The following is a 25,122-nucleotide window of genomic DNA, read 5'->3' as shown; positions in this document are numbered from 1 at the left end:
ACTTCCTCTCACTATGTTTATCCCATCCAATATTTCATACTCCTCCTCCTTAACTTTAATGTCTGCATCACCCTCTCTTTTGTGAAAACAGACGCAAAGTATTCATTAAGAACCATACCAACATCTTCCGCCTCCACGCATAGGATACCCTTTTGGTCTCTAATAGGCCCTACTCTTTCCTTAGTTATCCTCTTGTTTTATAAATATATAAAGAGCATATTTGGGTTTTCCTTGATTTTACTTGCCAATATTTTTTCATGCCCTCTCTTTGCTTTCCTAATTTCCTTTTTAATTTCACCCCTGCACTTTCTATACTCCTCTAGGCTTTTTGCAGTATTGACTTCTCGGTGTCTGACCTAAATTTTCCTTTTTTGCCTTATCTTACTCTGTATACTCCTTGACATCCAGAGGGCTCTAGATTTGGCAGTCCCACTCTTTTTCTTTGTGGGAACATGTTTACTCTGAACCCCTTGAATCTCCCCCTTGAATGCCTCCCACTGACATTGATTTATCTTCAAGTAGCTGTTTCCAGTCCATTTTAGCTAAATCACTTCTCAGTTTAGTAAAATTGGCCTTTCCCCAATTGAGAACTTTAACTCCTGTTCCATCTTTGTCCTTTTCCATAACTATGTTAAATCTAACTGAATTATGATCACTACCACCAAAATCCTCTCCCACTGATACTCCTTCCACCTGCCCAGCTTCATTTCCTAAAACTAAATCCAGAACTGTCCCCTCTCTTGTTGGGCTTGCTACATACTGGCTAAAAAAGTTCTCCTAAATGCAATTTAAGAATTTTGCACCCTCTATATCCTTCACACTGTTTGTATCCCAGTTAATATTAGGGTAGTTGAAATCCTCTACTATGGAGAAGGATAGGTCTGGCCCAAAAGTTAAAATTCTAAATTGGGGAAAGGCCAATTTTCATGGTATTAGACAGGAACTTTCAGAAGTTGATTGGGAGAGTCTGTTGGCAGGCAAAGGGACGTCTGGTAAGTGGGAGGCTTTCAAAAGTGTGTTAACCAGGGTTCAGGGTAAGCACATTCCTTATAAAGTGAAGGGCAAGGCTGGTAGAAGTAGGGAACCTTGGATGACTCGGGAGATTGAGGCACTAGTCAAAAAGAAGAAGGAGGCATATGACATGCATAGGCAGCTGGGATCAAGTGGATCCCTTGAAGAGTATAGAGATTGCCGGAGTAGAGTTAAGAGAGAAATCAGGAGGGCAATAAGGGGATATGAGATTGCTTTGGCAGATCAGGCAAAGGTGAATCCAAAGAGCTTCTACAAATACATAAAGGGCAAAAGGGTAACTAGGGAGAGAGTAGGGCCTCTTAAGGATCAACAAGGTCATCTATGTGCGGAACCACAAGAGATGGGTGAGATCCTGAATGAATATTTCACATCGGTATTTACGGTTGAGAAAGGCATGGATGTTAGGGAACTTGGGGAAATAAATAGTGATGTCTTGAGGAGTGTACATATTACAGAGAGGGAGGTGCTGGAAGTCTTAACGCGCATCAAGGTAGATAAATCTCTGGGACCTGATGAAATGTATCCCAGGACGTTATGGGAGGTTAGGGAGGAAATTGCGGGTCCCCTAGCAGAGATATTTGAATCATCCACCGCTACAGGTGAGGTGCCTGAAGATTGGAGGGTAGCAAATGTTGTGCCTTTGTTTAAGAAGGGCGGCAAGGAAAAGCCTGGGAATTACAGACCAGTGAGCCTGACATCTGTAGTGGGTAAGTTGTTAGAGGGTATTCTGAGGGACAGGATCTACAGGCATTTGGAGAGGCAGGGACTAATTAGGAACAGTCAGCATGGTTTTGTGAGAGGAAAATCATGTCTCACGAATTTGATTGAGTTTTTTGAAGGGGTAACCAAGAAGATAGATGAGGGCTGTGCAGTAGACGTGGTCTACATGGACTTCAGCAAAGCATTTGACAAGGTACCGCATGGTAGGTTGTTACATAAGGTTAAATCTCATGGGATCCAAGGTGAGGTAGCCAATTGGATACAAAATTGGCTTGACGACAGAAGACAGAGGGTGGTTGTGGAGGGTTGTTTTTCAAACTGGATGCCTGTGTCCAGCGGTGTGCCTCAGGGATCGGTGCTGGGTCCGCTGTTATTTGTTATTTATATTAATGATTTGGATGAGAATTTAGGAGGCATGGTTAGTAAGTTTGCAGATGACACCAAGATTGGTGGCATTGTGGACAGTGAAGAAGGTTATCTAGGATTGCAACGGGATCTTGATAAATTGGGCCAGTGGGCCGATGAATGGCAGATGGAGTTTAATTTAGATAAATGTGAGGTGATGCATTTTGGTAGATCGAATCGGGCCAGGACATACTCCGTTAATGGTAGGGCGTTGGGGAGAGTTATAGAACAAAGAGATCTGGGAGTACAGATTCATAGCTCCTTGAAAGTGGAGTCACAGGTGGATAGGGTGGTGAAGAAGGCATTCAGCATGCTTGGTTTCATTGGTCAGAACATTGAATGCAGGAGTTGGGATGTCTTGTTGAAGTTGTACAGGGCATTGGTGAGGCCACACTTGGAGTACTGTGTGCAGTTCTGGTCACCCTATTACAGAAAGGATATTATTAAACTAGAAAGAGTGCAGAAAAGATTTACTAGGATGCTACCGGGACTTGATGGTTTGACTTACAGGGAGAGGTTAGACAGACTGGGACTTTTTTCCCTGGAGAGCAGGAGGTTAAGGGGTGATCTTATCGAAGTCTATAAAATAATGAGGGGCATAGATAAGGTCGATAGTCAAAATCTTTTCCCAAAGGTAGGGGAGTCTATAACGAGGGGGCATAGATTTAAGGTGAGAGGGGAGAGATACAAAAGGGTCCAGAGGGGCAATTTTTTCACTCAAAGGGTGGTGAGTGTCTGGAACGAGCTGCCAGAGGCAGTAGTAGAGGCGGGTACAATTTTGTCTTTTAAAAAGCATTTGGACAGTTACATGGGTAAGATGGGTATGGAGGGATATGGGCCAAGTGCAGGCAATTGGGACTAGCTTAGTGGTATAAACTGGGCGACATGGACATGTTGGGCCGATGGGCCTGTTTCCATGTTGTAACTTCTATGATTCTATGATTCTATACTGCCCTATTATTTTTGCGCTTCTCAGAAATTTGCCTACATATTTGCTCTTCTATCTCCCTCTGACTGTTTGGGGGTCTATCATACACTTCCAGTAGTGTGACTGCCCCTTTTTTGTTCCTTAGCTCAAGCTATATGGCCTCATTTGATGACCCCTCTAACATACCATCCCTCCTCACAACTGTAATTGCTCTTTAACCAAAATTGCCAGCCCCCCTCCTTTTTTATCCCCCTCTCTATCTTGTCTGAAAACCCTGTAACCAGGAACATTGAGCTGCCGTTCCTGCCTCTCTTTAAGCCATGTTTCTGTAATAGCTAAGATATCGTACTGCCATGTGTCTATCTGTGCCCTCAGCTCATCTGCCTTACTCACTATACCCCTTGCATTGAGGTATATACCCTTAAACACTGCCAAAATCCTTTGTTGTTTATTTCCTTAGCTTTGCTTCCTCTGCCTTCCAAACTCACTTACTAATTTTCTGCCTTCCATTTCCAGTTCTGATTCTGTCCCATCTGAATCTACACTCAGGTTCCCATCCCCTTGCTAAGCTAGTTTAAACCCTCCCCAACAGCACCAGCAAACCTCCCCACAAGGATATTGGTCCCAGCCCTGTTGAGGCGCAACCCGTCAGGCTTGTACAGGTCCCAATGCCTCCCTCCCTCCTGCACCATTTGTCTAGCCACACATTCATCTGTTCTATCTTCCTATTTCTATACTCACTAACGCGTGGCACCGGGAGTCATCCGGACATTAATAACTTTGAGGTCCTGCTTATTAATTCTTTTCCTAGCTCCTTAAAATCTGCCTGCAGGACCTCATCCTTCTTTCTACCGGTGGTATTGGTACAGATATGGACCACGACCTCTGGCTATTCAGCCACCGCCTCAGAATGTTCTGCAGCCGCTCAGTGAGATCCTTGACCCTGGCACCAGGGAGGCAACATGCCATCCTGTTGCGCCACTCCCACATTCAGGAATCACCATTCTCATATTCGAGAATCTCAGGTATAAAGCTTTTGTCCAGATTGACCATTCTCAGGCCTACCAATACTCCCGCATTTGCTAATCGCAGGCTATGAACATTCCTGCATTCAGGAAGCACATTTCAATTTTCAGGTATGGTGTAATTGTACAGACCTACCCACATCCCTACTCTTGGGAATCTCAGGCCTACCAATGCTCTTGATGAGGTCAATAAACTTCTTACAGCACTGCATCCATATCCTTGGCACAGGGTTGCTGCTGTGGACGGCCTCAACCACCTCAGTTCTGTGTCCCACTGCTTTCTGCACCTTCCTTTCATGGCAGGGAAACAGTGCATGTTTCCTTTGCTCCACTTCGTGCTGCAGCTGCTGAATGGCCTCGTCATTTTTTTTTTATTCGTTCATGGGATGTGGGCGTCGCTGGCAAGGCCAGCATTTATTGCCCATCCCGAATTGCCCTCGAGAAGGTAGTGGTGAGGCGCCTTCTTGAACCGCTGCAGTCCGTGTGGTGAAGGTTTTCCCACAGTGCTGTTAGGTAGGGAGTTCCAGGATTTTGACCCAGCGATGATGAACGGCGAAATATTTCCAAGTCGAGATGGTGTGTGACTTGGAGGGGAACGCGCAGGTGGTGTTGTTCTATTGTGTCTGCTGCCCTTGTCCTTCTAGGTGGTAGAGGTCGCGGGTTTGGGAGGTGCTGTCGAAGAAGCCGTGGCGAGTTGCTGCAGTGGATCCTGTAGATGGTACACACTGCAGCCACAGTATGCCGGTGATGAAGGGAGTGAATGTTTAGGGTGGTGGATGGGGTGTCAATCAAGCAGGCTACTTTGTCCTGGTTGGTGTCGAGCTTCTTGAGTGTTGTTGGAGCTGCACTCATCCAGGCAAGTAGAGAGTATTCCATCACACTCCTGATTTGTGCCTTTTAGATGGTGGAAAGGCTTTCGGTAGTCAGGAGGTGAGTCACTCACCACAGAATACCCAGCCTCTGACCTGCTCTTGTAGCCACAGTATTTATGTGGCTGGTGCAGTTAAGTTTCTGGCCAATGGTGACCCCCAGGCTGTTGACGGTGGGAGATTCGGCGATGGTAATGCTGTTGAACGTCAAGAGGAGGTAGTTAGAATCTCTCTTGTTGGAGATGGTCATTGCCTGGCACTTGTCTGGCGCAAATGTCATTTGCCACTTATTAGCCCAAACCTGGATGTTGTCCAGGTCTTGCTGCATGCAGGCTCGGACTGCTTCATTATCTGAGGGTTGCGAATGGAACTGAACACTGTGCAATCATCAGCGAACATCCCCACTTCTGACCTTATGATGGAGGGAAGGTCATTGATGAAGCAGCTGAAGATGGTTGGGCCTAGGACACTGCCCTGAGGAACTCCTGCAGCAATGTCCTGGGGCTGAGATGATTGGCCTCCAACAACCACTACCATCTTCCTTTGTGCTAGGTATGACTCCAGCAACTGGAGAGTTTTCCCCCTGATCCCCATTGATTTCAATTTTACTCGGGCTCCTTGGTGCCACACTCTGTCAAATGCTGTCTTGATGTCAAGGGCAGTCACTCTCACCTCACCTCTGGAATTCAGCTCTTTTGTCCATGTTTGGACCAAGGCTGTAATGAAGTTTGGAGCTGACTGGTCCTGGCGGAACCCAAACTGAGCAGCGGGGAGCAGGTTATTGGTGAGTAAGTGCCGCTTGATAGCACTGTCGACGACACCTTCCATCACTTTGCTGATGATTGAGAGTAGACTGATGGGGCGGTAATTGGCCAGATTGGATTTGTCCTGCTTATTGTGGACAGGACATACCTGGGCAATTTTCCACATTGTCGGGTAGATGCCAGTATTGTAGCTGTACTGGAATAGTTTGGCTAGAGGCGTGGCTAGTTCTGGAGCACAAGTCTTCAGGACTACAGCCGGGATGTTGTCGGGGCCAATAGCCTTTGCTGTATCCAGTGCACTCAGCCGTTTCTTGATATCATGTGGAGTGAATCAAATTGGCTGAAGACTAGCTTCTGTGAAGGTGAGGATATCGGGAGGAGGCCGAGATGGATCATCCACTCGGCACTTCTGGCTGAAGATGGTTGCAAATGCTTCAGCCTTGTCTTTTGGACTCACGTGAGGATGGGGATGTTTACGGAATCTCCTCCTCCCGTTAGTTATTTAATTGTCCACCACCATTCACGACTGGATGTGGCAGGACTGCAAAGCTTTGTTCTGATCCATTGGTTGTGGAATCACTTAGCTCTGTCTATAGCCTGTTGCTTCTGCTATTTAGCATGCATGTAGCCCTGTGTTGTAGCTTCACCAGTTGGCACTTCATTTTTAAGTACGTCTGGTGCTGCTCCTGGCATGCTCTTCGACACTCCTCACTGAACCATGGTTGATCCCCTGGCTTGTTGGTAATGGTAGAGTGAGGAACATGCCAGGCCATGAGGTTACAAATTGTGCTGGAATACAATTCCGCTGCTGATGGTCCACAGCACTTCATGGATGCTCATCTGCTGCTAGATCTGTTCTGAATCCATCCCATTTAGCACAGTGGTAGTGCCACACAACACGTTTGGATGGTATCCTCAGTGTGAAGACAGGACTGCATCTCCACAAGGACTGTGCGGTGGTCACTCCTACCAATACTGTCATGGACAGATGCATCTGCTACAGGTAGATTGGTGAGGACGAGGTCAAGTAGGTTTTTCCTTCGTCTTGGTTCTCTCACCACCTGCCGCAGGCCCAGTCTGGCAGCTTTGTACTTCAGGACACGGCCAGCTCGGTCAGTTGTGGTGCTACCGAGCCACTCTTGGTGATGGACATTGAAGTGCCCCACCCAGAGTACATTCTGTGCCCTTGCTACCCTCAATGCTTCCTCCAAGTGTGCTCAACATAGAGGAGGACTGATTTATCAGCTGAGGGAGGGCGCTCGGTGGTAATCAGCAGGAGGTTTCCTTGCCCATGTTTGACCTGATGCCATGAGATTTCATGGGGTCTGGAGTCAATGTTGAGGACTCCCAGGGCCACTCCCTCCTGACTGTATATCACTGTATCGCCACCTCTGGTGGGTCTGTCCTGCCAGTGGGACAGGACATATGCAGGGATGGTGATGGAAGAGTCTGGGACGTTGACTGAAAAGTATGATTCTGTGAGTATGGCTATGTCAGGTTGTTGCTTGACTCGTCTGTGGGACAGCTCTCCCAATTTTGGCACAAGTCCCTAGATGTTAGTGAGGAGGACTTTGCAGGGTTGACTGGGCTTAGTTTGCCTTTGTTGTGTCCGGTGCCTAGCGGTCCAAAGCCGGGTGGTCCGTCCAGTTTTATCCTTATTGTGACTTTCTGTAGCGAGATTGTACAACTGAGTGGCTTGCTAGGCCATTTCAGAGGGCGATTAAGAATCAACCAATTGCTGTGGGTCTGGAGTCACATATAGGCCAGACCGGCAGATTTCCTTCCCTAAAAGGACATCAGTGAACCAGATGGGTTTTTATGACAATCTGGTAGTTTCATGGCTATCATTACTGATACTAGTTTTTTTTTATTCCAGATTTAATTAATTGAATTTAAATTCCCCAGCTGCCGTGGCGGGATTTGAACTCATGACTCCGGATTATTAGTCCAGCCCTCTGGATTACTAGTCCAGTAATATAACCACTATCATCAAAGCAGGGCGCCTTTTGCGACCTATTCTCTTTACTGGCATTCTAAATGGTTTGACGCTGCTTTTCCCACTTGTTCCTTCTTGACACTGGCAATTGTTAAATGATCTTTTGGCACAAATAATTTCACAGAAGCACTCCAGGATATTACCTTGCAATTTGGGGGCTTGAAGAATGTTTACCCAGTCTCAGGGTTCACTGTTCCATCCAAAGGTTCTTCCAAGGCCTCAGCACTCAACTAACCATTTACACGAGCACAGCTCTTTAATTTCCACTTTTATTTCCTGGGCCATCGTCACTGAAGCCAATAGAAGGCATTCGTGCCCACCAACCACGTAACACTCTGGAAATGCAAATGATGCCAGAGACAAAATACGGGCACCGGGTACTGATGCTGGATGTAGCACTATTTTTGTGTGAGGCCTATGTGTTGCACTCATTTCCATGGCCCCCAGGAGAATCAGAACAGAAGGTTAGTTCAATATATACCAAGAAAGTAGGCTCAAAGGACAGAAATGGAAATTAGTGAAGAGCAAAATTAAAATAGGTATCAGGAAAAACAACTATCAAAAAGAGTGACAAATGTTTGAATAATCTACCAAGCGAAGTGTTAGAAGAAAAGTACAATTAGAGGATAAATTTTATGAGTTTGAAATCCCAATGTAGAGCCTTGACAAAAGGAGTGCAGACAGGAATTCAGGTGCAGAATTCAGTGGGACCTGCAGAATTTTCTGTCTGTTAAATGAATGGAAAATCCTGTGGGGCCCTGCTGATCTCTGGGTTTGAATTCCTGATATGCGCTTCTGCCAGCCAAATGGCCAACCTGGGAGTGTAAATTCAAAAATAGGTGTCAAGACTTAACCTACTGGAAGGATTAGTTTTGATGGCTGAATGGCCTATTCCTATCTTTTATATCCTTATTACCTGTCTTTAGGACCGGTGTTCTTTTGCACACATGTTTGCCATTACTTTCAGTCACAGGCATCACTTTCATTCTAGGATGGGATTTCTGCGTTCTGGATTCCTGAATCCATTTATGTTCCATTGCTTCATCTGGAGTCAGGCGCTGTTCTGGATTCCACCTTAATAAATGTTTAAAATCATAAAACCTAAGTCTGAGTTAACATCAGCATTATCAGTACTATTAGTACCATCAGTACCAGCCACACCATTAATACCATTAACACCAGTATCATCCATTAGCACCATTATTACCATCAACACTATCAGCATGACTAGCGCTATCAGTACCATTAGCATCAGTACTATCACCAACATCAGCAACTATCAGCACCATCTGCATCACAGGTACTCTTAGTTCCATCGGCACCAGCAGCATATCAGTGCCATCAGCATCATCACTCTCAGAATCATCAGCACCAACAATATCAACAGAACCATCAGTGAGGTCAACATCAGTGATCATCAGCATTGTCGGCATTATCAGCATCATTAGCTCTATCAGTACCAAAATCAGCATCCTAAGCATCAACACAATCAGCATCATCAGTACCATCAACACATTAAGTATCATCAGCAGCAACAGTACCATTAGTATCAACAATACTATCAGGACCATCAGCCATCATCAGTACCACCAGTAAAGGAAACCCTGTTTGTAATTATCGCTCTGATCTAGTATTCTAACATTTGTCCCTTTTCTGTAATTGGAGGCTGAAGAGCAGTTTGTCAGCATTGCTGATGACCCAGAACAAGACAGCACCTCATCCCATTCTTCATCCTCCTCACCATAGTGTGCAAGCACCAGCACAGGTACACACATCCTGGAGGATGCAACTAATAAACTTGAGGAGGTAGCACTTGGTAATTAAAAGCATTCCATGGTATAACAACTCTGTAAAACCTATCTGTCCACTCTCTCAGTAACAATGCTAAATTGATGACCTTTTGTCACTGACTTCCCAATTAGAGCAATTAGTCTTTCCCATTTCATCCAATCAAAACCCTCTTCACATTCTCTGCTCCAGTGGAAACTTCAAAATGAATAACTCTGAAATACATTTACTGTTTATAGACATGGTAGTCATTTGTGCACACAGCAAGACCCCACAAACAGCAATGAGATGAATGACCAGTTAATTTGTTTTTGATGGTTTTGGTCAATGGATGCACGTTGGCCATGACACCAGGGAAACTTCCTGCTCTTCTTCAAATAACACCATGGGCACTTTAATGACACCCACACCACCAGATCAAGCAGATAGGGCCTCATTTGGACATCTTAGTACTGCACTGGAGTGCACTGGATTTCTGTGCTCAAATCCTGGAGTGTGCTTGAACTTATAATCACCTGATTTCGAGGCAAGTGCTAACAACTGAGCTAAACTGAAAACATGGCAAATATTACCCACAAATATGTACGTTGCTAAACATATGCTTGTGTGTGTGTGCAAAATACCCCGTTTAACAGAGAATGTCATTTCAAATTCAGAAATTGACTGAGATTTTAAAATTATCTATTTCAAATAAACTCCGAATAACTAATGGTTTGTAGTAACTGTAATGCAGATATTGCATTTGCTGCAGAGAGGCTGATGTTAACAACATAAAATCATTTTTTTTTAAATGGACAGAAAATCACGAGAATTCTCCGGTGGGTGAAGCTCTGCAATGGGAGCACAAATTCTTAAAATTCCTCATATGTTCATTGAGCAAATAATAAGAACATAAGAAAGAGGAGCAGGAGCAGGTCGAACCTGCTCCGCCATTCAATAAGATCAAGGCTAATCTTTGACCTTAATTCCACTTTCCTGCCCTATTCCCAAATCCCTTGATTCCCCGAGAGTCCAAAAATCTATTTCAGCCTTGAATATACTCAACGACTCAGCATCCACAGCCCTCTGGGGTAGAGAATTCCAAAGATTCACAACCCTCTGAATGAAGAAATTCCTAAATGGAAACAACCTCTCAGCATCTACCTTGTCAAGCCCCCTCAGAATCTCATCTGTTTCAATGAGATGACCTCTCATTCTTCTAAACACCAGAAAGTATAGGCCCATTTTACTCAATCTCTCCTTATAGGTCAACCCCCTCATCCCAGGAATCAATCTAGTGAACCTTCATTGCACCCCCTCTAAGGCAAGTAAATCGTTCCTTAGATAAGGAGACCAAAACTGTACACAAAATTCCAGGGAAGGTCTCACCAAAGCCCTGTACAATTGCAGTAAGGCTTACTTACTCTTGTACTCCAATCTCTTTGCAATAAAGGCCAACATGCTATTTGCCTTCCTAATTGCTTGATGTACCTGCATGCTAACTATGTGTTTCTTGCACGAGGACTCCCAAATCTCTCTGAACACCAATATTTAATAGTTTCTCACCATTTAAATAATATTCTGTTTTTCTAATCTTCCTACCAAAGTGAGTAACCCTTACATTATACTCCATCTGCCACCTTCTTGCCCCCTCACTTAACCTGTCTATATCCCTTTGCAGACTCTTTGGGCCCGATATTACCAGGGCGGTGGGTTCGCGGCGGGGGGCGAATGGGCGCGAGGGTAACGCGCCTGGTGAAATCAGTCTGCCCCGAACGCAATCGCAGGCTGATTGGATCCACTTACCTCTTGTTCCGGATTCCCCGCTGCTGAGCTGCGCGGCGGGCGGACTGCGCATGCGCAGTAAGGTCTGTCAGCTGGAGGAGCTCTATTTAAAGGGGCAGTCCTCCACTGACTGATGCTGCAAGAAATAGGAAAAATTACAGCATGGAGCAGCCCAGGGGGAAGGCTGCTCCCAGGTTTAATGATGCCTCACTCCAGGTATCATTGGATGGAGTGAGGAGGAGGGGGAGGACAGAGATCTTCCCCCCGGCGGGGAGGAGGAAGCGGCCTGCCTCTGCCACCAAGAAGGCCTGGCTCGAGGTGGCAGAGGAGGTCACCTGCACCACCAACATATCACGCACCTGCATATAGTGCAGGAGGCACTGCAATAACCTAAGTAGGTCAGCTAAAGTGAGTACACTTACTCATTCCCCTACACTCCATCTGCCACATCACCGCCCCCACCCCACATCTCCTTTTGCACTGCCAACACTACTCTGTCACATCACCCCTCACACCCACTCAAACCTCATCCTCATCTTACCTGCACTTACTCACCTCGCCACTACTCATCCCGCCACTACCACTCAACCCAATCCTCATACAATCTCATGGCTCTCTCTCATACTCACCCTCTCATGCATCACTTTCACAGTCAGCCTCACTCAACCTGCCACGACCTGTGCTGCAGCCACAGGGCATGCATCACATATGTGCAGTAGACAGCGTAAGGCAAATGTGTCGTGAGCATGATGGGGATGCACAAGGGTGTTTGAGGGTTTGTCATGGTTTTTATTTATATTTAATTTCTGATCAACTCACATTACATATTATATTGGCACCACTACTGCCACGTCTTTGCGAATCTTGTCTGGTTTGTGCAATAATGCCCTTTCCTGAGGATCACAATGAAGACCCACAACTGATGACACCCATTGTGTCACTGCAGAGTGGGTGTAGGTGTATTTGCAGGGCTCTTTTGTGCAGACGACAGAGACGTCGGCGATGTCCCCGGTGGCACCCTGGAAGGATGCGGAGGAGAAGTTGTTGAGGGCAGTGGTGACTTTGACAGCGGCAGGTAAGAAGATGGTGCTCGGGCCAGCCGGGAACAGCTCGGCATGAAGGAGGCTGCAGATGTCCACGACTACATGTCGAGTGACTCTGAGCCTCCGTGTGGACTGCTTCTCAGAGAGGTCCAGGAAGCTGAGCCTCGGTCTGTGGACCCTGTGGCAAGGGTAGTGCCCCCTGCGACGCATCTCTCTCTGCGGTTGCCCTCTCTCCTGCTGTGCAGGTGGATGTGTCACAGCACTGTGCGTGGAGCTCCACATGTCAGAGGTGGACGCGTGGCCGGCGAGGCTGGTGATGCTGTTCACCCTCCGAGGAGGTCATGACTGCAGCTATGGCGGCCCCCATCCAGAAGATGTACATCTGAGCGGGTCCGCAAGGTAGGTACATGTGTCTGGACACTGGGGTAAATGTGCAAGTTGGTGAATTTTAGTGTTAGGAGGAGGGTGGTGGAGGCCAAACTTTGTCCAAAGTGACAGAGTGGCCTCCTGCAATGAGTGAGGGTCTCCCCCCACCCCCCCCACCTGTCAAATGGACCTTTGCAGCTGCCACAGGCTGATGGCTGCAACACGTCCATTTGAACTGGGAGTTTTTCCCCCAGTATGGGAAACAGTCCCAGTTGTTTGTAAAATCCCAACCCTCCTGAAATATCTCGTTAATCAGGTCTGTAAATGACCTGAAATACCTAAATAAATAGCTTAAGTGGCACCCCGCCGGCTTTAATTGCCTGCGGGAGTCCCACATGCGGGGGCTGCGCGCGCATGTCAGCGCGTCTGTGGGAAACCCGGAAGTGGGCGGGTTGGAGCCGGGCTCCCGGCCCGCCCCGGGATTCCCCGATTTTCAGAGCCCCCCCCCCCCCCCCCGCCAGGAACGCACCCGATCGCGGGTGCTAAAATCGACCCCTTTGTGTCCTCCTCACTGCTTACCTTCGCACCTAGCTTTATTTCATCAGCAAACCTGGATACATTACACTCAGTCCCTTCATCTAAGTCATTAATATAGATTGTAAATAGCTGAGGCCCAAGCACCGATCCTTGCGGCACCCCACTAGTTACAGCCTGCCAACCTGAAAATGACCCATTTATCCCTACTCTGTTTTCTGTACGTTAGCCAATCCTCTATACATGCTAATAAATTACCCCAACCCCATGAGCCCATATCTTACGTAGCAACCTTTTATGTGGCACCTTATCGAATGCCTTTTGAAAATCCAAATATACTACATCCACTGGTTCCCCCTTATCTACCGTGCTAGTTACACCTTCAAAAAACTCTAATAAATTTGTCAAACACGATTTCCCTTTCATAAAACCATGTTGACTCTGCCTAATCATATTATGATTTTCTAAGTGCCCTGTTACCACTTCCCTAATAATGGATTTCTGCATTTTCCCGACAACTGATGTCAGGCTAACTGGCCTGTAGTTCCCCGTTTTCTCTCTCCCTCTTTTCTTGAATAGCGGGGTTATATTTGCTACCTTCCAATCCGCTGGGATCGTTCTAGAATCTAGGGAATTTTGGAAGATCACCACCAATGCATCCACTATCTCTGCAGCCACCTCTTTTAGATCCCTAGGATATAGTCCATCAAATCCGGGGGATTTATTGGCTTTCAGTCCCATTAATTTCTCCCGTACTAAATAATAAACAATAAATACCACTAACACAATATTATTGCTACATGCGTGTTAAAACTCACATGAGACATCCATTCAGAAAGTCTAGGAAAAGGACATTATTTGTTTTTAGTATACTGGCAAGCTTCTTGGAATTTGGACGTCTCTTCTTTCCTTTACTGTTTGTGACGTTTCTAGGAAATCCCTTAGAATCTTCAACAGAAAAATACTTGTAAACTAAAATAGGATGCTTGAAATTTAACGAAGAATCATAAACAGTGAGCATCGTTAAAGCCTAGCCACAAATGATCCTAAAATCTTCATAGACTTACATTATAGTAAAGCTTAGAAAAAGCAAACCATCTATTAAATTGAATCAAAGTTACATAGTTTAGTCCCACTTGTCATTTCAGTTAGAAAAAAAACACAGGCACATTAAAAAAACACAATGTAAATACTGCTGTAAAATATTCTTGAAAAAGGAGTTAAGAGATTTTACAGTGCAGCAGAAAGTTCAGCAATAGGCATATTTACCAAAATTGCACACAGAATCATAAACTCCACCTCCTATTACAATGCTATCTAGAGGTCACAGTAACAGGAGAAATGTATCCCCATTTTATCTACACTTTCAAACCTCATTTTCTCTCAGTGATTGTTGGGGAGGGTGGAAAACCAGAAGTTTACTCTGTGTTGCAGGAAATCCAAACTATGTTTTGTTGGATCTGAGGCCTTTATGTGCTATAGCTCTGAACTGAACCAGCAGTCACAGCAACCTGACTGAGACGTCAGCCTGGATATTCTGCTCTTTATTTAGACAAATTTCAGGTGTGCAAGATGGAGTGGGGATCTGGAATGACACATACCCGCCAACGGAAAGAACGACAATAATTTTCCAACAGAAGTTGCATCAACGTAAGAAAGTGTCCACCCATATCTGGCCTTGAACACTCCTGGCAAAATTACTGCTAATACTTCATTTCAGAAGCGTTTTCATACTTTTTCTACCAATTGGACTCTCAGCACTGCAGGATTGACATTCGTCTTAGTGTCTTGTACTGTTGACTTGGCAGTTTTTCTCCTGGAACCAGTTACCCCAGTGACTAAGGCTTTTCCTTTGGGAATACCTCTGTACTTATGTTATTTGGAGGTAAGATAGGAGGATACAGGGCACAATGTTCAAGAGACATTTGTAGCAATCTTATTTGGAATGCCTTCCTACGACAACATCTGCCCACAGCATTAACAGTCCTGTTCCTCTTCCCACCCCAGGAATGTGATCATCCACTCACATCTGACAAAGACACTCCCAAGTTGCATGTCTCCCATTCATGCCACCAATCGAACCATTTACACACCTAAATAAAACCAATGTTTGAAGACTCAACTATCCTGGCCATCCATGGTACCCCTAATGTTGTGCCCTTTCAATCCTAATCCAAGCTTCTCCTCCGCACTCCCTCAGTAAGCAAAAGTGTGTGAGGTGGTTCACTGCTGCCTTCCGCAATGAGCCCTTTGAGACTGTGGTTGTGGAAGGTGGGAATGAGAGGGAACTGGGTCTTCCTCGTCTGTTTGCTGCTGCAGGATGTCTAAGAGAGGACCAAAAGAGGAGAGGTCAGCATGAACAGCTGAGCAACACTATATCTTTGTGACTTTCACTACAAGGAATGGCATGCTAATTGGCTAACATTTATGAATAATAGATATGGGGTGCTTCAGCAGCACAAGAGAGAACATATGATGAATGCAATGACCAACCTGCGGCATCTGCTCTCCTATTTCCACATCTCCTGCTGCGTCTCCTGTTCACCTGCCCAGTAGTTGTAGGACACCGTCTTCATAAAAGATAAAAGGATGGATATTGGAAGGGAGTCGATCATCTGAGGCTTTGTGGTGTCAACTATTATTCATGGAATTCTCCTTTAATAAAAAATCCAATGACATCTGATCCCACTCTACTGTCAGAAAGCAAACCATTATGAGGATGGTAATAGGCGCACGTAACCAGCAAGTGCTTAATCAAGTAAGGTTTTCGGGGTATCCGATCATGTTAGGTGATTGAAGAAACAATTGAAAGTACATGGCATGAAGAGTCTTGCAGTACCTCCAGTACATTACAGATGAGCACTTCAAAATAGTACGGGGAAGGTTGTAAGTGGCATTCATGTTACGATACTGTATTAGATGGTGACGCAGCATCCTCTTACCTTAGTGAGGTCATTGAATTTTTTTCTGCACTGAACTGCTGCGTGGGAAGTCATGGACGCAGCAGTGACAAGCAGGCAATCTCCCTCCACTGCACGTGCACTACCTCTGTTTGGTTTCTTGCAGTTAAATAAATGCTCTTCTCAATTCCTCTACCGATGAGTCCAATAATATAGTGGCTCTGGGACCAGAAGAGAGTCGATGCGGCAGTGGAAGTCTCGTCCTACCGCCCTGCCAGCACACTCATGTTCACTTTAAAAACCATCACTGCCTTGTGCTCTGGGCCCTTCATGTTTTCCCCTCTATGGAATGTGAGGAGGCAATAGTCTTTCCATTTGGAATACCCCACTATCTGTGTGACTTAGTGGAAGAAGAGAACAAGGAGCAGCAGGACACATTCATCAGGCAGCAGGCCTGCAGGTACACCCTCCCGCTTTGGTCGCCTTACACTCAAATATACAGACCAAGGTAGTTGAACAATGAACAGGGCTTGTGTAGGTTACGCGCTACTCTTGAAACTGTACATGAGTTATGCAACATGGTAGCTCCAGACAGAGAACCCATCTGCACCATAGGCACTGCACTGCCTTATGTGTGTTAAGGCCACTCAATTTCTTTGGTTATAGTGTTATTTCAGCTCATCCAAGAGCACATCCATCTAAATGTAAACACAGCCCACTGCAAGAATAGTCCTGTCCCCATGATTGCCTTAACCAAAAACAATAATTTGTTGATTATGCAGATATTTGGCTATCAGAGACAAGTTTTATCTCTACAATTTCTGACATGTTATCCAAGGGACTTCTCCATCTTGCAAGAAACATTTCAGCACTACAATTTTTTTTAATGGAAAAAGATCATTGTGCCTCTCCACTCTCTCTCTACTGTGCTTCTCCTAGGTGTCTTAAATTGTGCATCTTTCATTCTTAATCTGTTGCTTCTCTTCAATATTCCCTAGTGACAGAAGAGTTTAAGATGTCTTTTTTTTATTCATTCATGGGATGTGGGTATCGCTGGCAAGGCCAGTATTTATTACCCATTCCTAATTGCCCTTGAGAAGGTGGCAGTGAGCCGCCTTCTTGAACCGCTGCAGTCCATGTAATGAAAGTTCTCCCACAGTGCTGTTAGATAGGGAGTTCCAGGATTTTGACCCAGCAACGATGAAGGAATGGCGATATATTTCCAAGTCAGGATGGTGTGTGACTTGGAGGGGAATGCACCGGTCATGTTGTTCCCAAGAGCCTGCTGCCCTTGTCCTTCTAGGTGGTAGAGGTCGCATGTTTGGGAGGTGCTGTCGAAGAAGCCTTGGTGAGATGCTGCAGTGCATCTTGTAGATGGTACACACTGCAGCCACAATGTGCCGGTGGTGGAGGGAGTGAATGTTTAAGGTGGTGGATGGGGTGCCCATCAAGTGGGCTGCTTTGTCTTGAATGGTGTTGAGCTTCTTGAGTGTTGTAGGAACTGCATTCATCCAGGCAAGTGGAGAGTATTCCATCACATTCCTGACTTGTGCCTTGTAGATGGTGGAAAGGCTTTGGGGAGTCAGGAGGTGAGTCACTCGCCACAGAATACCCAGCCTCAGACCTGCTCTTGTAGCCACAGTATTTATGTGGCTGGTCCAGTTTAGTTTCTGGTCAATGGTGACCCTCAGGATGTTGATAGTGGGGGATTCGGTGATGGTAATGCTGTTGAATGTCAAGGGGAGATGGTTAGAATCTCTCTTGTTGGATATGGTCATTGCCTGGCACTTGTCTGGCGCGAATGTTACTTGCCACTTATCAGCCCAAACCTGGATGTTGTCCAGGTCTTGCTGCATGTGGGCACGGACTGCTTCATTATCTGAGGGGTTGCAAATGGAACTGAACACTGTGCAATCATCAGCGAACATCCCCACTTCTGACCTTATGATGGAGGGAAGGTCATTGATGAAGCAGCTGAAGATAGTTGGGCCTAGAACACTGCCCTGAGGAACTCCTGCAGCAATGCCCTGGGGCTGAGATGATTGGCCTCCAACAACCACTACCATCTTCCTTTGTGCTAGGTATGAATCCAGCAACTGGAGAGTTTTCCCCGATTCCCATTGACTTCAATTTTACTAGGGCTCCTTGGTGCCACACTCGGTCAAATGCTGCCTTGATGTCAAGGGCAGTCACTCTCACCTCACCTCTGGAATTCAGCTCTTTTGTCCATGTTTGGACCAAGGCTGTAATGAAGTCTGAAGCTGACTGGTCCTGGTGGAACCCAAACTGAGCAGCGGTGAGCAGGTTATTGGTGAGTAAGTGTCGCTTGATAGCACTGTCGACGACACCTTCTATCACTTTGCTGATTATTGAGAGTAGCCTGATGGGGTGGTAATTGGCCGGATTGGATTTGTCCTGCTTTTTGTGGACAGGACATACTTGGGCAATTTTCCACATTGTCGGGTAGATGCTGGCTGGCTGATGCTTTCCTCCAGGAACTTTTTACGACTCAGGTGGTTCTCATCTCAAGCCCCAGAGGTAATTGCTGTCGGCTGTGTCTCATATGCTGCTATAGGGCAGCCTGGCCAATGTTGCTTTTGGCTATGTGCAGGCATCTGAGGAGGCTGCTGACAAGGTACACAAGTGATACTATCCGAAGCGAAGGCATCATTCTGGGAGTACATACCTTTCAAACTACTAGTGTTGGGCCCTGGCTTTGGTTGACCATTGATCATTGGGAAAGCTGCCTAAACAGTAATAATCAGATCACTGAAGCCCTGAGACATGGTTGCTTGGATTTCACCTCTAATCAATTGGAGTCCAGACAAGACAGCCCTCTCCACTTCAGCACCCAAGGCATCATTACCAGCAGTCCAGAAGGCATGGAAGGTACAACAATCACAGTTGTACCTTCCAAGCCAGAAGGTACAACTGTGATTAAATCCTCTATGTTCTCAGGATGTGGGCGATGCTGCAAGGGCCGCATTTATTGGAAATGGGGGTGCCATTGAAGTAAGCTTGGCGAGTTGCTGCGCTGTGTCTTGTACATAATACATACTACAGCCACAGTGTGCCAGGTGGTGGAGAGGGTTAATATTGAGTTCAGTGGCAGGGGTATTAATCAAGTGGATTGCTTTGCTCTGGGTGGTGTTGAGCTTCTTAAGTGTTGTTGTAGTTGCATCCATTCAGGTGAGTGGCAAATATTCCATCACACTCCTGACTCGAGCCTTATAGATGGTGGTGAAGCTTTGATGGGCCAGGAGGCAAGCTACTTGTCACAGGGTACTCAGAGTACTCGGGTCTCTATTGGGGGTCCTGTGGTTCAGATTGTTGTAGAGTTGCCATGTGCTTCAGGGTTGACTGCAGTGCTGCACACACACTCATCATGGAGCTGCAGGTGGGGTTAGTGAACTCCTTCACCTTTTGCAGCACATTCTGTGACACTGCCCTCAGTGCTTGTAATGTTTGATACATTTCAAACATCATTCTCTTAATGGTAGGATCCATGATATCTGGGTCCCGAGGCTCCTCAGCCTCAGGACAGACATCTCCTGATCGTGTGTCAAAATGTGTGTCTCCTCACAAAGGGACCAGGTTCACCTTGCTGCTCTTCTTCTGCTTGTTGCTGTGGCACACCTAGGAGGGCACAAAAGAAAGATAGATATGCATGGGCAGGTGAGCAGCACTTTCGTTACAAGGTATTAGGGATTCACAGTGTTTTGTAATTAAAGATTATATGTGTGCTGCAGGAGCCGAAGAGAGGTGAGATGATGAATATTAAGACCAACCTTCAGCTGTCACCTCCAATCCTACTTCCCTGTTTCCCACTTCTTCACCTGTATGTCTCCCCAAGAGTTCTAGTGCTTGGGATGAGAGGTGAGAGGTTGTGGGAAGGAAATATCCCCTGTGATGTTGATTTATAGTTTATTTTCTCCTCCGAATAGATAGTGTGAAGATCCTCTGTTTGCCATTCTATGGCATCCAACCAAGGTGCTAATAATCATTTCTTCATGGGAGCAATAACAAGTACAGGAAAGTAGTGACTACGTATCATTTGAGCCTTTTACTGCTTCCACTCTTCAACAATAACAACAACTTAAATTTATATAGCGCCATTAACGTAGGAAAATGTCCCAAGGCGTAATCAGACCAAGCCAAAGAAGGAGATTATGAGGAAGGTTAACTAAAAGCGTGGTCAAAGAGGTAGGTTTTAAAGAACGTCTTAAAGGAGGAGAGAGCGGTGAGAGGTTTAGGGAGATAATTCCAGCGCTTAGGGCCTAAATGGCTGAAAGCACGGCCGTCAATGGTGGGAGGGATGCACAAGAGGCCAGAGATGAAGGAACACAGAGTTCTTGGAGGGTTGTAGGATTCGGATACAGGCAACAGTATTTTGGATGAGCTCAAGTTTATGGAGAGTGGAAGAGGGGAGGCTGACCAGGAGACCATTGGAATAGTCGAGTCTGGAGGAAACAAAAGCATGGATGAGGGTTTCAGCAGCAAATGGGCTGAGACAGGCAATGTTACGGAGGTGGAAGTACGCGCTCTTTGTGATGGAGAGAATTTGGGGTCGGAAGCTCAGCGCAGGGTCAAATAGGATGCAGAGGTTGTGAACAGTCTGGTTCAGCCTGAGACAACGGCCAGGGAGTGGGATAGATTCGGTGGTGAGGGAACGGATTTTGTAGCGGGGGCCGAAAACAATGCTTCATCATAGGTTGTGTTTGAAGGCTCTTTTGCAGGGGATGGAAAGAGTCATGAAGGGCGCTGTGACATCTCATTTACATTGCTGATAAGTTGTAGATGGTTATAATCCAATGAAGGCAAGATGGCTGAAAATGGGAAATATGCTTATTACGGTATCACAAGGTCTGACTACCTCCTGTTACCTCGGCTGTCTGAGTGAGGTCATTGTCTGAGATGCCACGTGGTGGTTGTTAGAGGAGGTACTGAGTGCCAAGGCCACCTCTCTCCACTGTACCTGCATTATTCCTGTGGCTGGTTGCCTTCCATCTGTCCCAAATAGTTGACTCCTCCTTTTCTTTATTTGGACATGGAGCAGTCTGCAAACTTGTGGGCTCTGTACCCCGTTGCAGCACCAACAGACATGCTTCTTTGCGCTACTATTAGTGTTCCTTTCTCCTACCTTTCTAAATGGTGACCTGATCCTTTAAGCTGCTGTAGCTAATTAAAGACTGCAGAAATAGTCGATTCCTCAGCCCTTGCCCAGAGGTGACCTCCCAAAGGAGAGTGCCAATGGTGTGGGAGCCCAAGCTCATATTATTATAATGATGCTGCAAAATTCGGTGAGGTCACGCCAGCAGGTGGAAGTCCCACTTTGGTACCCCATCGAATTCAAAAATCCAGATCATAATGTTTTAAATCAACATGTGATTACAATTTTGCTACAAAAAATAAGCAAGAATGGTGAAAAATACGCAGGTAGATTTTCAGCTTGCCACTCGGGCATAAAATTGGCATTGCGGATCAGCTGGCCATTATATAAACTGCCTGATTTTCATTTCCATTAATGTTGGGGTGGCTGATCCATAATGTCAGTTTTATATCTAGGTGGCGAGTTTAAAATCTACCCAGTGTCATGTAATTCTCATGTTGTTGTACATAACCTTTTGTTTTCATGAAGTAGCACCAAAAGTTTCTTATTGAACTGCCGCAAAATTTTAAAAGGGGAAATATGAATGTACAAAAGGGAGGGGCAATAAAAGACCATCAGGCCGGTCGAGTCTACCCCATTCAGATACAGTGCAATCTTGCACAGTGCTCAACCCCCACAACCATGCAATCTCCTGGGAGAGGCAAAAAGAATGGGAAAAAAACCCTTGTGGCCAATAACTCAGGGAAATTCCTCTCCGTCTCCCTAAGACAATCGAGCAAGGCTCCAGGATGCCATTGTAACCCCCGTCTTATCATAATCACAAATAACTAGCAACTTACCCCCTATAAATGGAAATGTTATCTCCTTGTCAAGTTTCCTTCTAAAAGGACTGTGATGACGCCTTACTCGCCAACTGTCTCGGCAGTTTGTTCCACCCTTGGCAGGGTGATGATTTTCTGTAAAAAGAAATTCTTCCTGGCATCTAAACACGCTCTTTACATATTTGACAGGCAGGACTTCAGCCCACCAATTATTTGTACCCCTGATCCCAGCCCACTTGACAGGTCGGGGCATTTACAAATTTTGGACAGGCGCTTGCACCATTTACAGTGCAACTGGGGTGCCCACCTCAGATGGGGATGGGAGGGGTTGGGGGGGGGGCGTGGAAACTCACCACTGTGCGTTGCTGCAGTGTAAATGGGCCGGCTGTGCCACCTAAATGTTATTCAAAAAACTTACTAAATGACCTAGGTTTGAATTTTGCAATTTCCCTTCTGCAACCAACCGCTCCGTGATTTGATGCTCTGCAATTGATTAGCGGAGGGAGACCTGCTCCTCCCTGAGGCCCTTAGCAATGCTGGATGCCAGGGACGCACATGTTTCTTGCAGTCAGTATTGCTAGTGCGCAAATTATGGGAAATATATCGACTGATGCATTTTTCTCAGTAATATGGCATCACATTATGCCCGTCCATATCGAATCATAGAATCATAGAAGTTTACAACATGGAAACAGGCCCTTTGGCCCAACATGTCCATGTCGCCCAGTTTATACCACTAAGCTAGTCCCAATTGCCTGCACTTGGCCCATATCCCTCTATACCCATCTTACCCATGTAACTGTCCAAATGCTTTTTAAAAGACAAAATTGTACCCGCCTCTGCTACTGCCTCTGGCAGCTCGTTCCAGACACTCACCACCCTTTGAGTGAAAAAATTGCCCCTCTGGACCCTTTTGTATCTCTCCCCTCTCACCTTAAATCTATGCCCCCTCGTTATAGACTCCCCTACCTTTGGGAAAAGATTTTGACTATCTACCTTATCTATGCCCCTCATTATTTTATAGACTTCTATAAGATCACCCCTAAACCTCCTACTCTCCAGGGAAAAAAGACTCAGTCTATCCAACCTCTCCCTATAAGTCAAACCATCAAGTCCCGGTAGCACCCTAGTAAATCTTTTCTGCACTCTTTCTAGTTTAATAATATCCTTTCTATAATAGGGTGACCAGAACTGTACACAGTATTCCAAGTGTGGCCTTACTAATGTCTTGTACAACTTCAACAAGACATCCCAACTCCTGTATTCAATGTTCTGACCAATGAAACCAAGCATGCTGAATACCTTCTTCACCACCCTATCCACCTGTGACTCCACTTTCAAGGAGCTATGAACCTGTACTCCTAGATCTCTTTGTTCTATAACTCTCCCCAACGCCCTACCATTAACGGAGTAGTCCTGGCCCGATTCGACCTACCAAAATGCATCACCTCACATTTATCTAAATTAAACTCCATCTGCCATTCATCGGCCCACTGGCCCAATTTATCAAGATCCCGTTGCAATCCTAGATAACCTTCTTCACCAATCTTGGTGTCATCTGCAAACTTACTAACCATGCCTCCTAAATTCTCATCCAAATCATTAATATAAATAACAAATAACAGCGGACCCAGCACCGATCCCTGAGGCACACTGCTGGTCACAGGCCTCCAGTTTGAAAAACAACCCTCTACAACCACCCTCTGTCTTCTGTCGTCAATCCAATTTTGTATCCAATTGGCGGTACCTTGTCAAAGGCTTTGCTAAAGTCCATGTAGACCACGTCTACTGCACAGCCCTCATCTATCTTCTTGGTTACCCCTTCAAAAAACTCAATCAAATTCGTGAGACATGATTTTCCTCTCACAAAACCATGCTGACTGTTCCTAATCAGTCCCTGCCTCTCCAAATGGCTGTAGATCCTGTCTCTCAGAATACCCTCTAACAACTTACCCACTACAGATGTCAGGCTCACCGGTCTGTAGTTCCCAGGCTTTTCCCTGCCGCCCTTCTTAAACAAAGGCACAACATTTGCTACCCTCCAATCTTCAGGCACCTCACCTGTAGCGGTGGATGATTCAAATATCTCTGCTAGGGGACCCGCAATTTCCTCCCTAACCTCCCATAACGTCCTGGGATACATTTCATCAGGTCCCGGAGATTTATCTACCTTGATGCGCGTTAAGACTTCCAGCACCTCCCTCTCTGTAATATGTACACTCCTCAAGACATCACTATTTATTTCCCCAAGTTCCCTAACATCCATGCCTTTCTCAACCGTAAATACCGATGTGAAATATTCATTTAGGATCTCACCCATCTCTTGCGGTTCCGCACATAGATGACCTTGTTGATCCTTAAGAGGCCCTACTCTCTCCCTAGTTACTCTTTTGCCCTTATGTATTATGCACCTGCCTCCAAATGCCATGGAAATAGTGACAGAAAAATAGAAAGCACAGACCCTAATTACCAGGTCCCAGACCAATTTCCACCCTGAGCTACCCAGAATATAGCGATTTTGTTGACTTGTCAACAACAAGGGAGGAAATTCGGGGCCAAGAATTCTGCTCTCAGGCTACCTCTAGCCAACAGTTTTAAAAGATTAAACAAGGAAGCAATTAAATCAAAAAGTGTAAGTAATATCAACCTTCAAACTGCAGCATGTTTTATATACAGTGTGCTAAATTTGTATATGCAAATATATGCAAGCCAATGTGTTCACTGCAACTTCTGCTTTCAAAGTTTTTATGATCAAGTCACAGAAACACCATTGGAAGTGAGGGGAGATTCCCATCATCTAAAAAAAGTGACCTGGCATTTCTCTGACACGCAGTAGACTCCTAGTTCTCTCCCTCCATCGCTGCGAGAGAGAGAGTGTGTTTCATGTTACGGAGAAGGCTAGTTTGGTAGAATAATTTTATGAAAGCGTACTCCCGACAGAAAGTCGTAGGGAGTGCTTGTCTGTATTTCTGATATGCACTGTCGCCAGGTGAGATTCCCCAACTGGAGCACAATTCCATAAATTTATCTATAGTGCATCTCTTCCACCCCCACCCC

General features: G+C 45.8%; 1 protein-coding gene across 3 annotated transcripts in view; it reads right to left on the bottom strand.

Moving 5' to 3' along the window:
* The window catches only part of dyrk4 (dual-specificity tyrosine-(Y)-phosphorylation regulated kinase 4), a 91,341-nt gene that overhangs the window by 10,272 nt on the left and 55,947 nt on the right, over positions 1-25,122 (bottom strand). For 2 of the 3 annotated variants that reach the window (XM_068005353.1, XM_068005354.1), the window contains 2 exons: positions 14,053-14,182; positions 8,656-8,813 (listed from right to left, as the gene is read on the bottom strand). The exons of the other annotated variant lie outside the window; for it this stretch is intronic. In XM_068005353.1, coding sequence (XP_067861454.1) covers positions 8,656-8,813; positions 14,053-14,182 — 288 coding nt within the window. The remainder of the gene's footprint in view (positions 1-8,655; positions 8,814-14,052; positions 14,183-25,122) is intronic. 3 annotated transcript variants of the gene reach the window in all.

This window comes from Heptranchias perlo, chromosome 24 (genome assembly GCF_035084215.1).
Source record: "Heptranchias perlo isolate sHepPer1 chromosome 24, sHepPer1.hap1, whole genome shotgun sequence".
Lineage (NCBI taxonomy): Eukaryota > Metazoa > Chordata > Chondrichthyes > Hexanchiformes > Hexanchidae > Heptranchias > Heptranchias perlo.
This window is presented reverse-complemented; position numbering and strand designations above follow the sequence as displayed.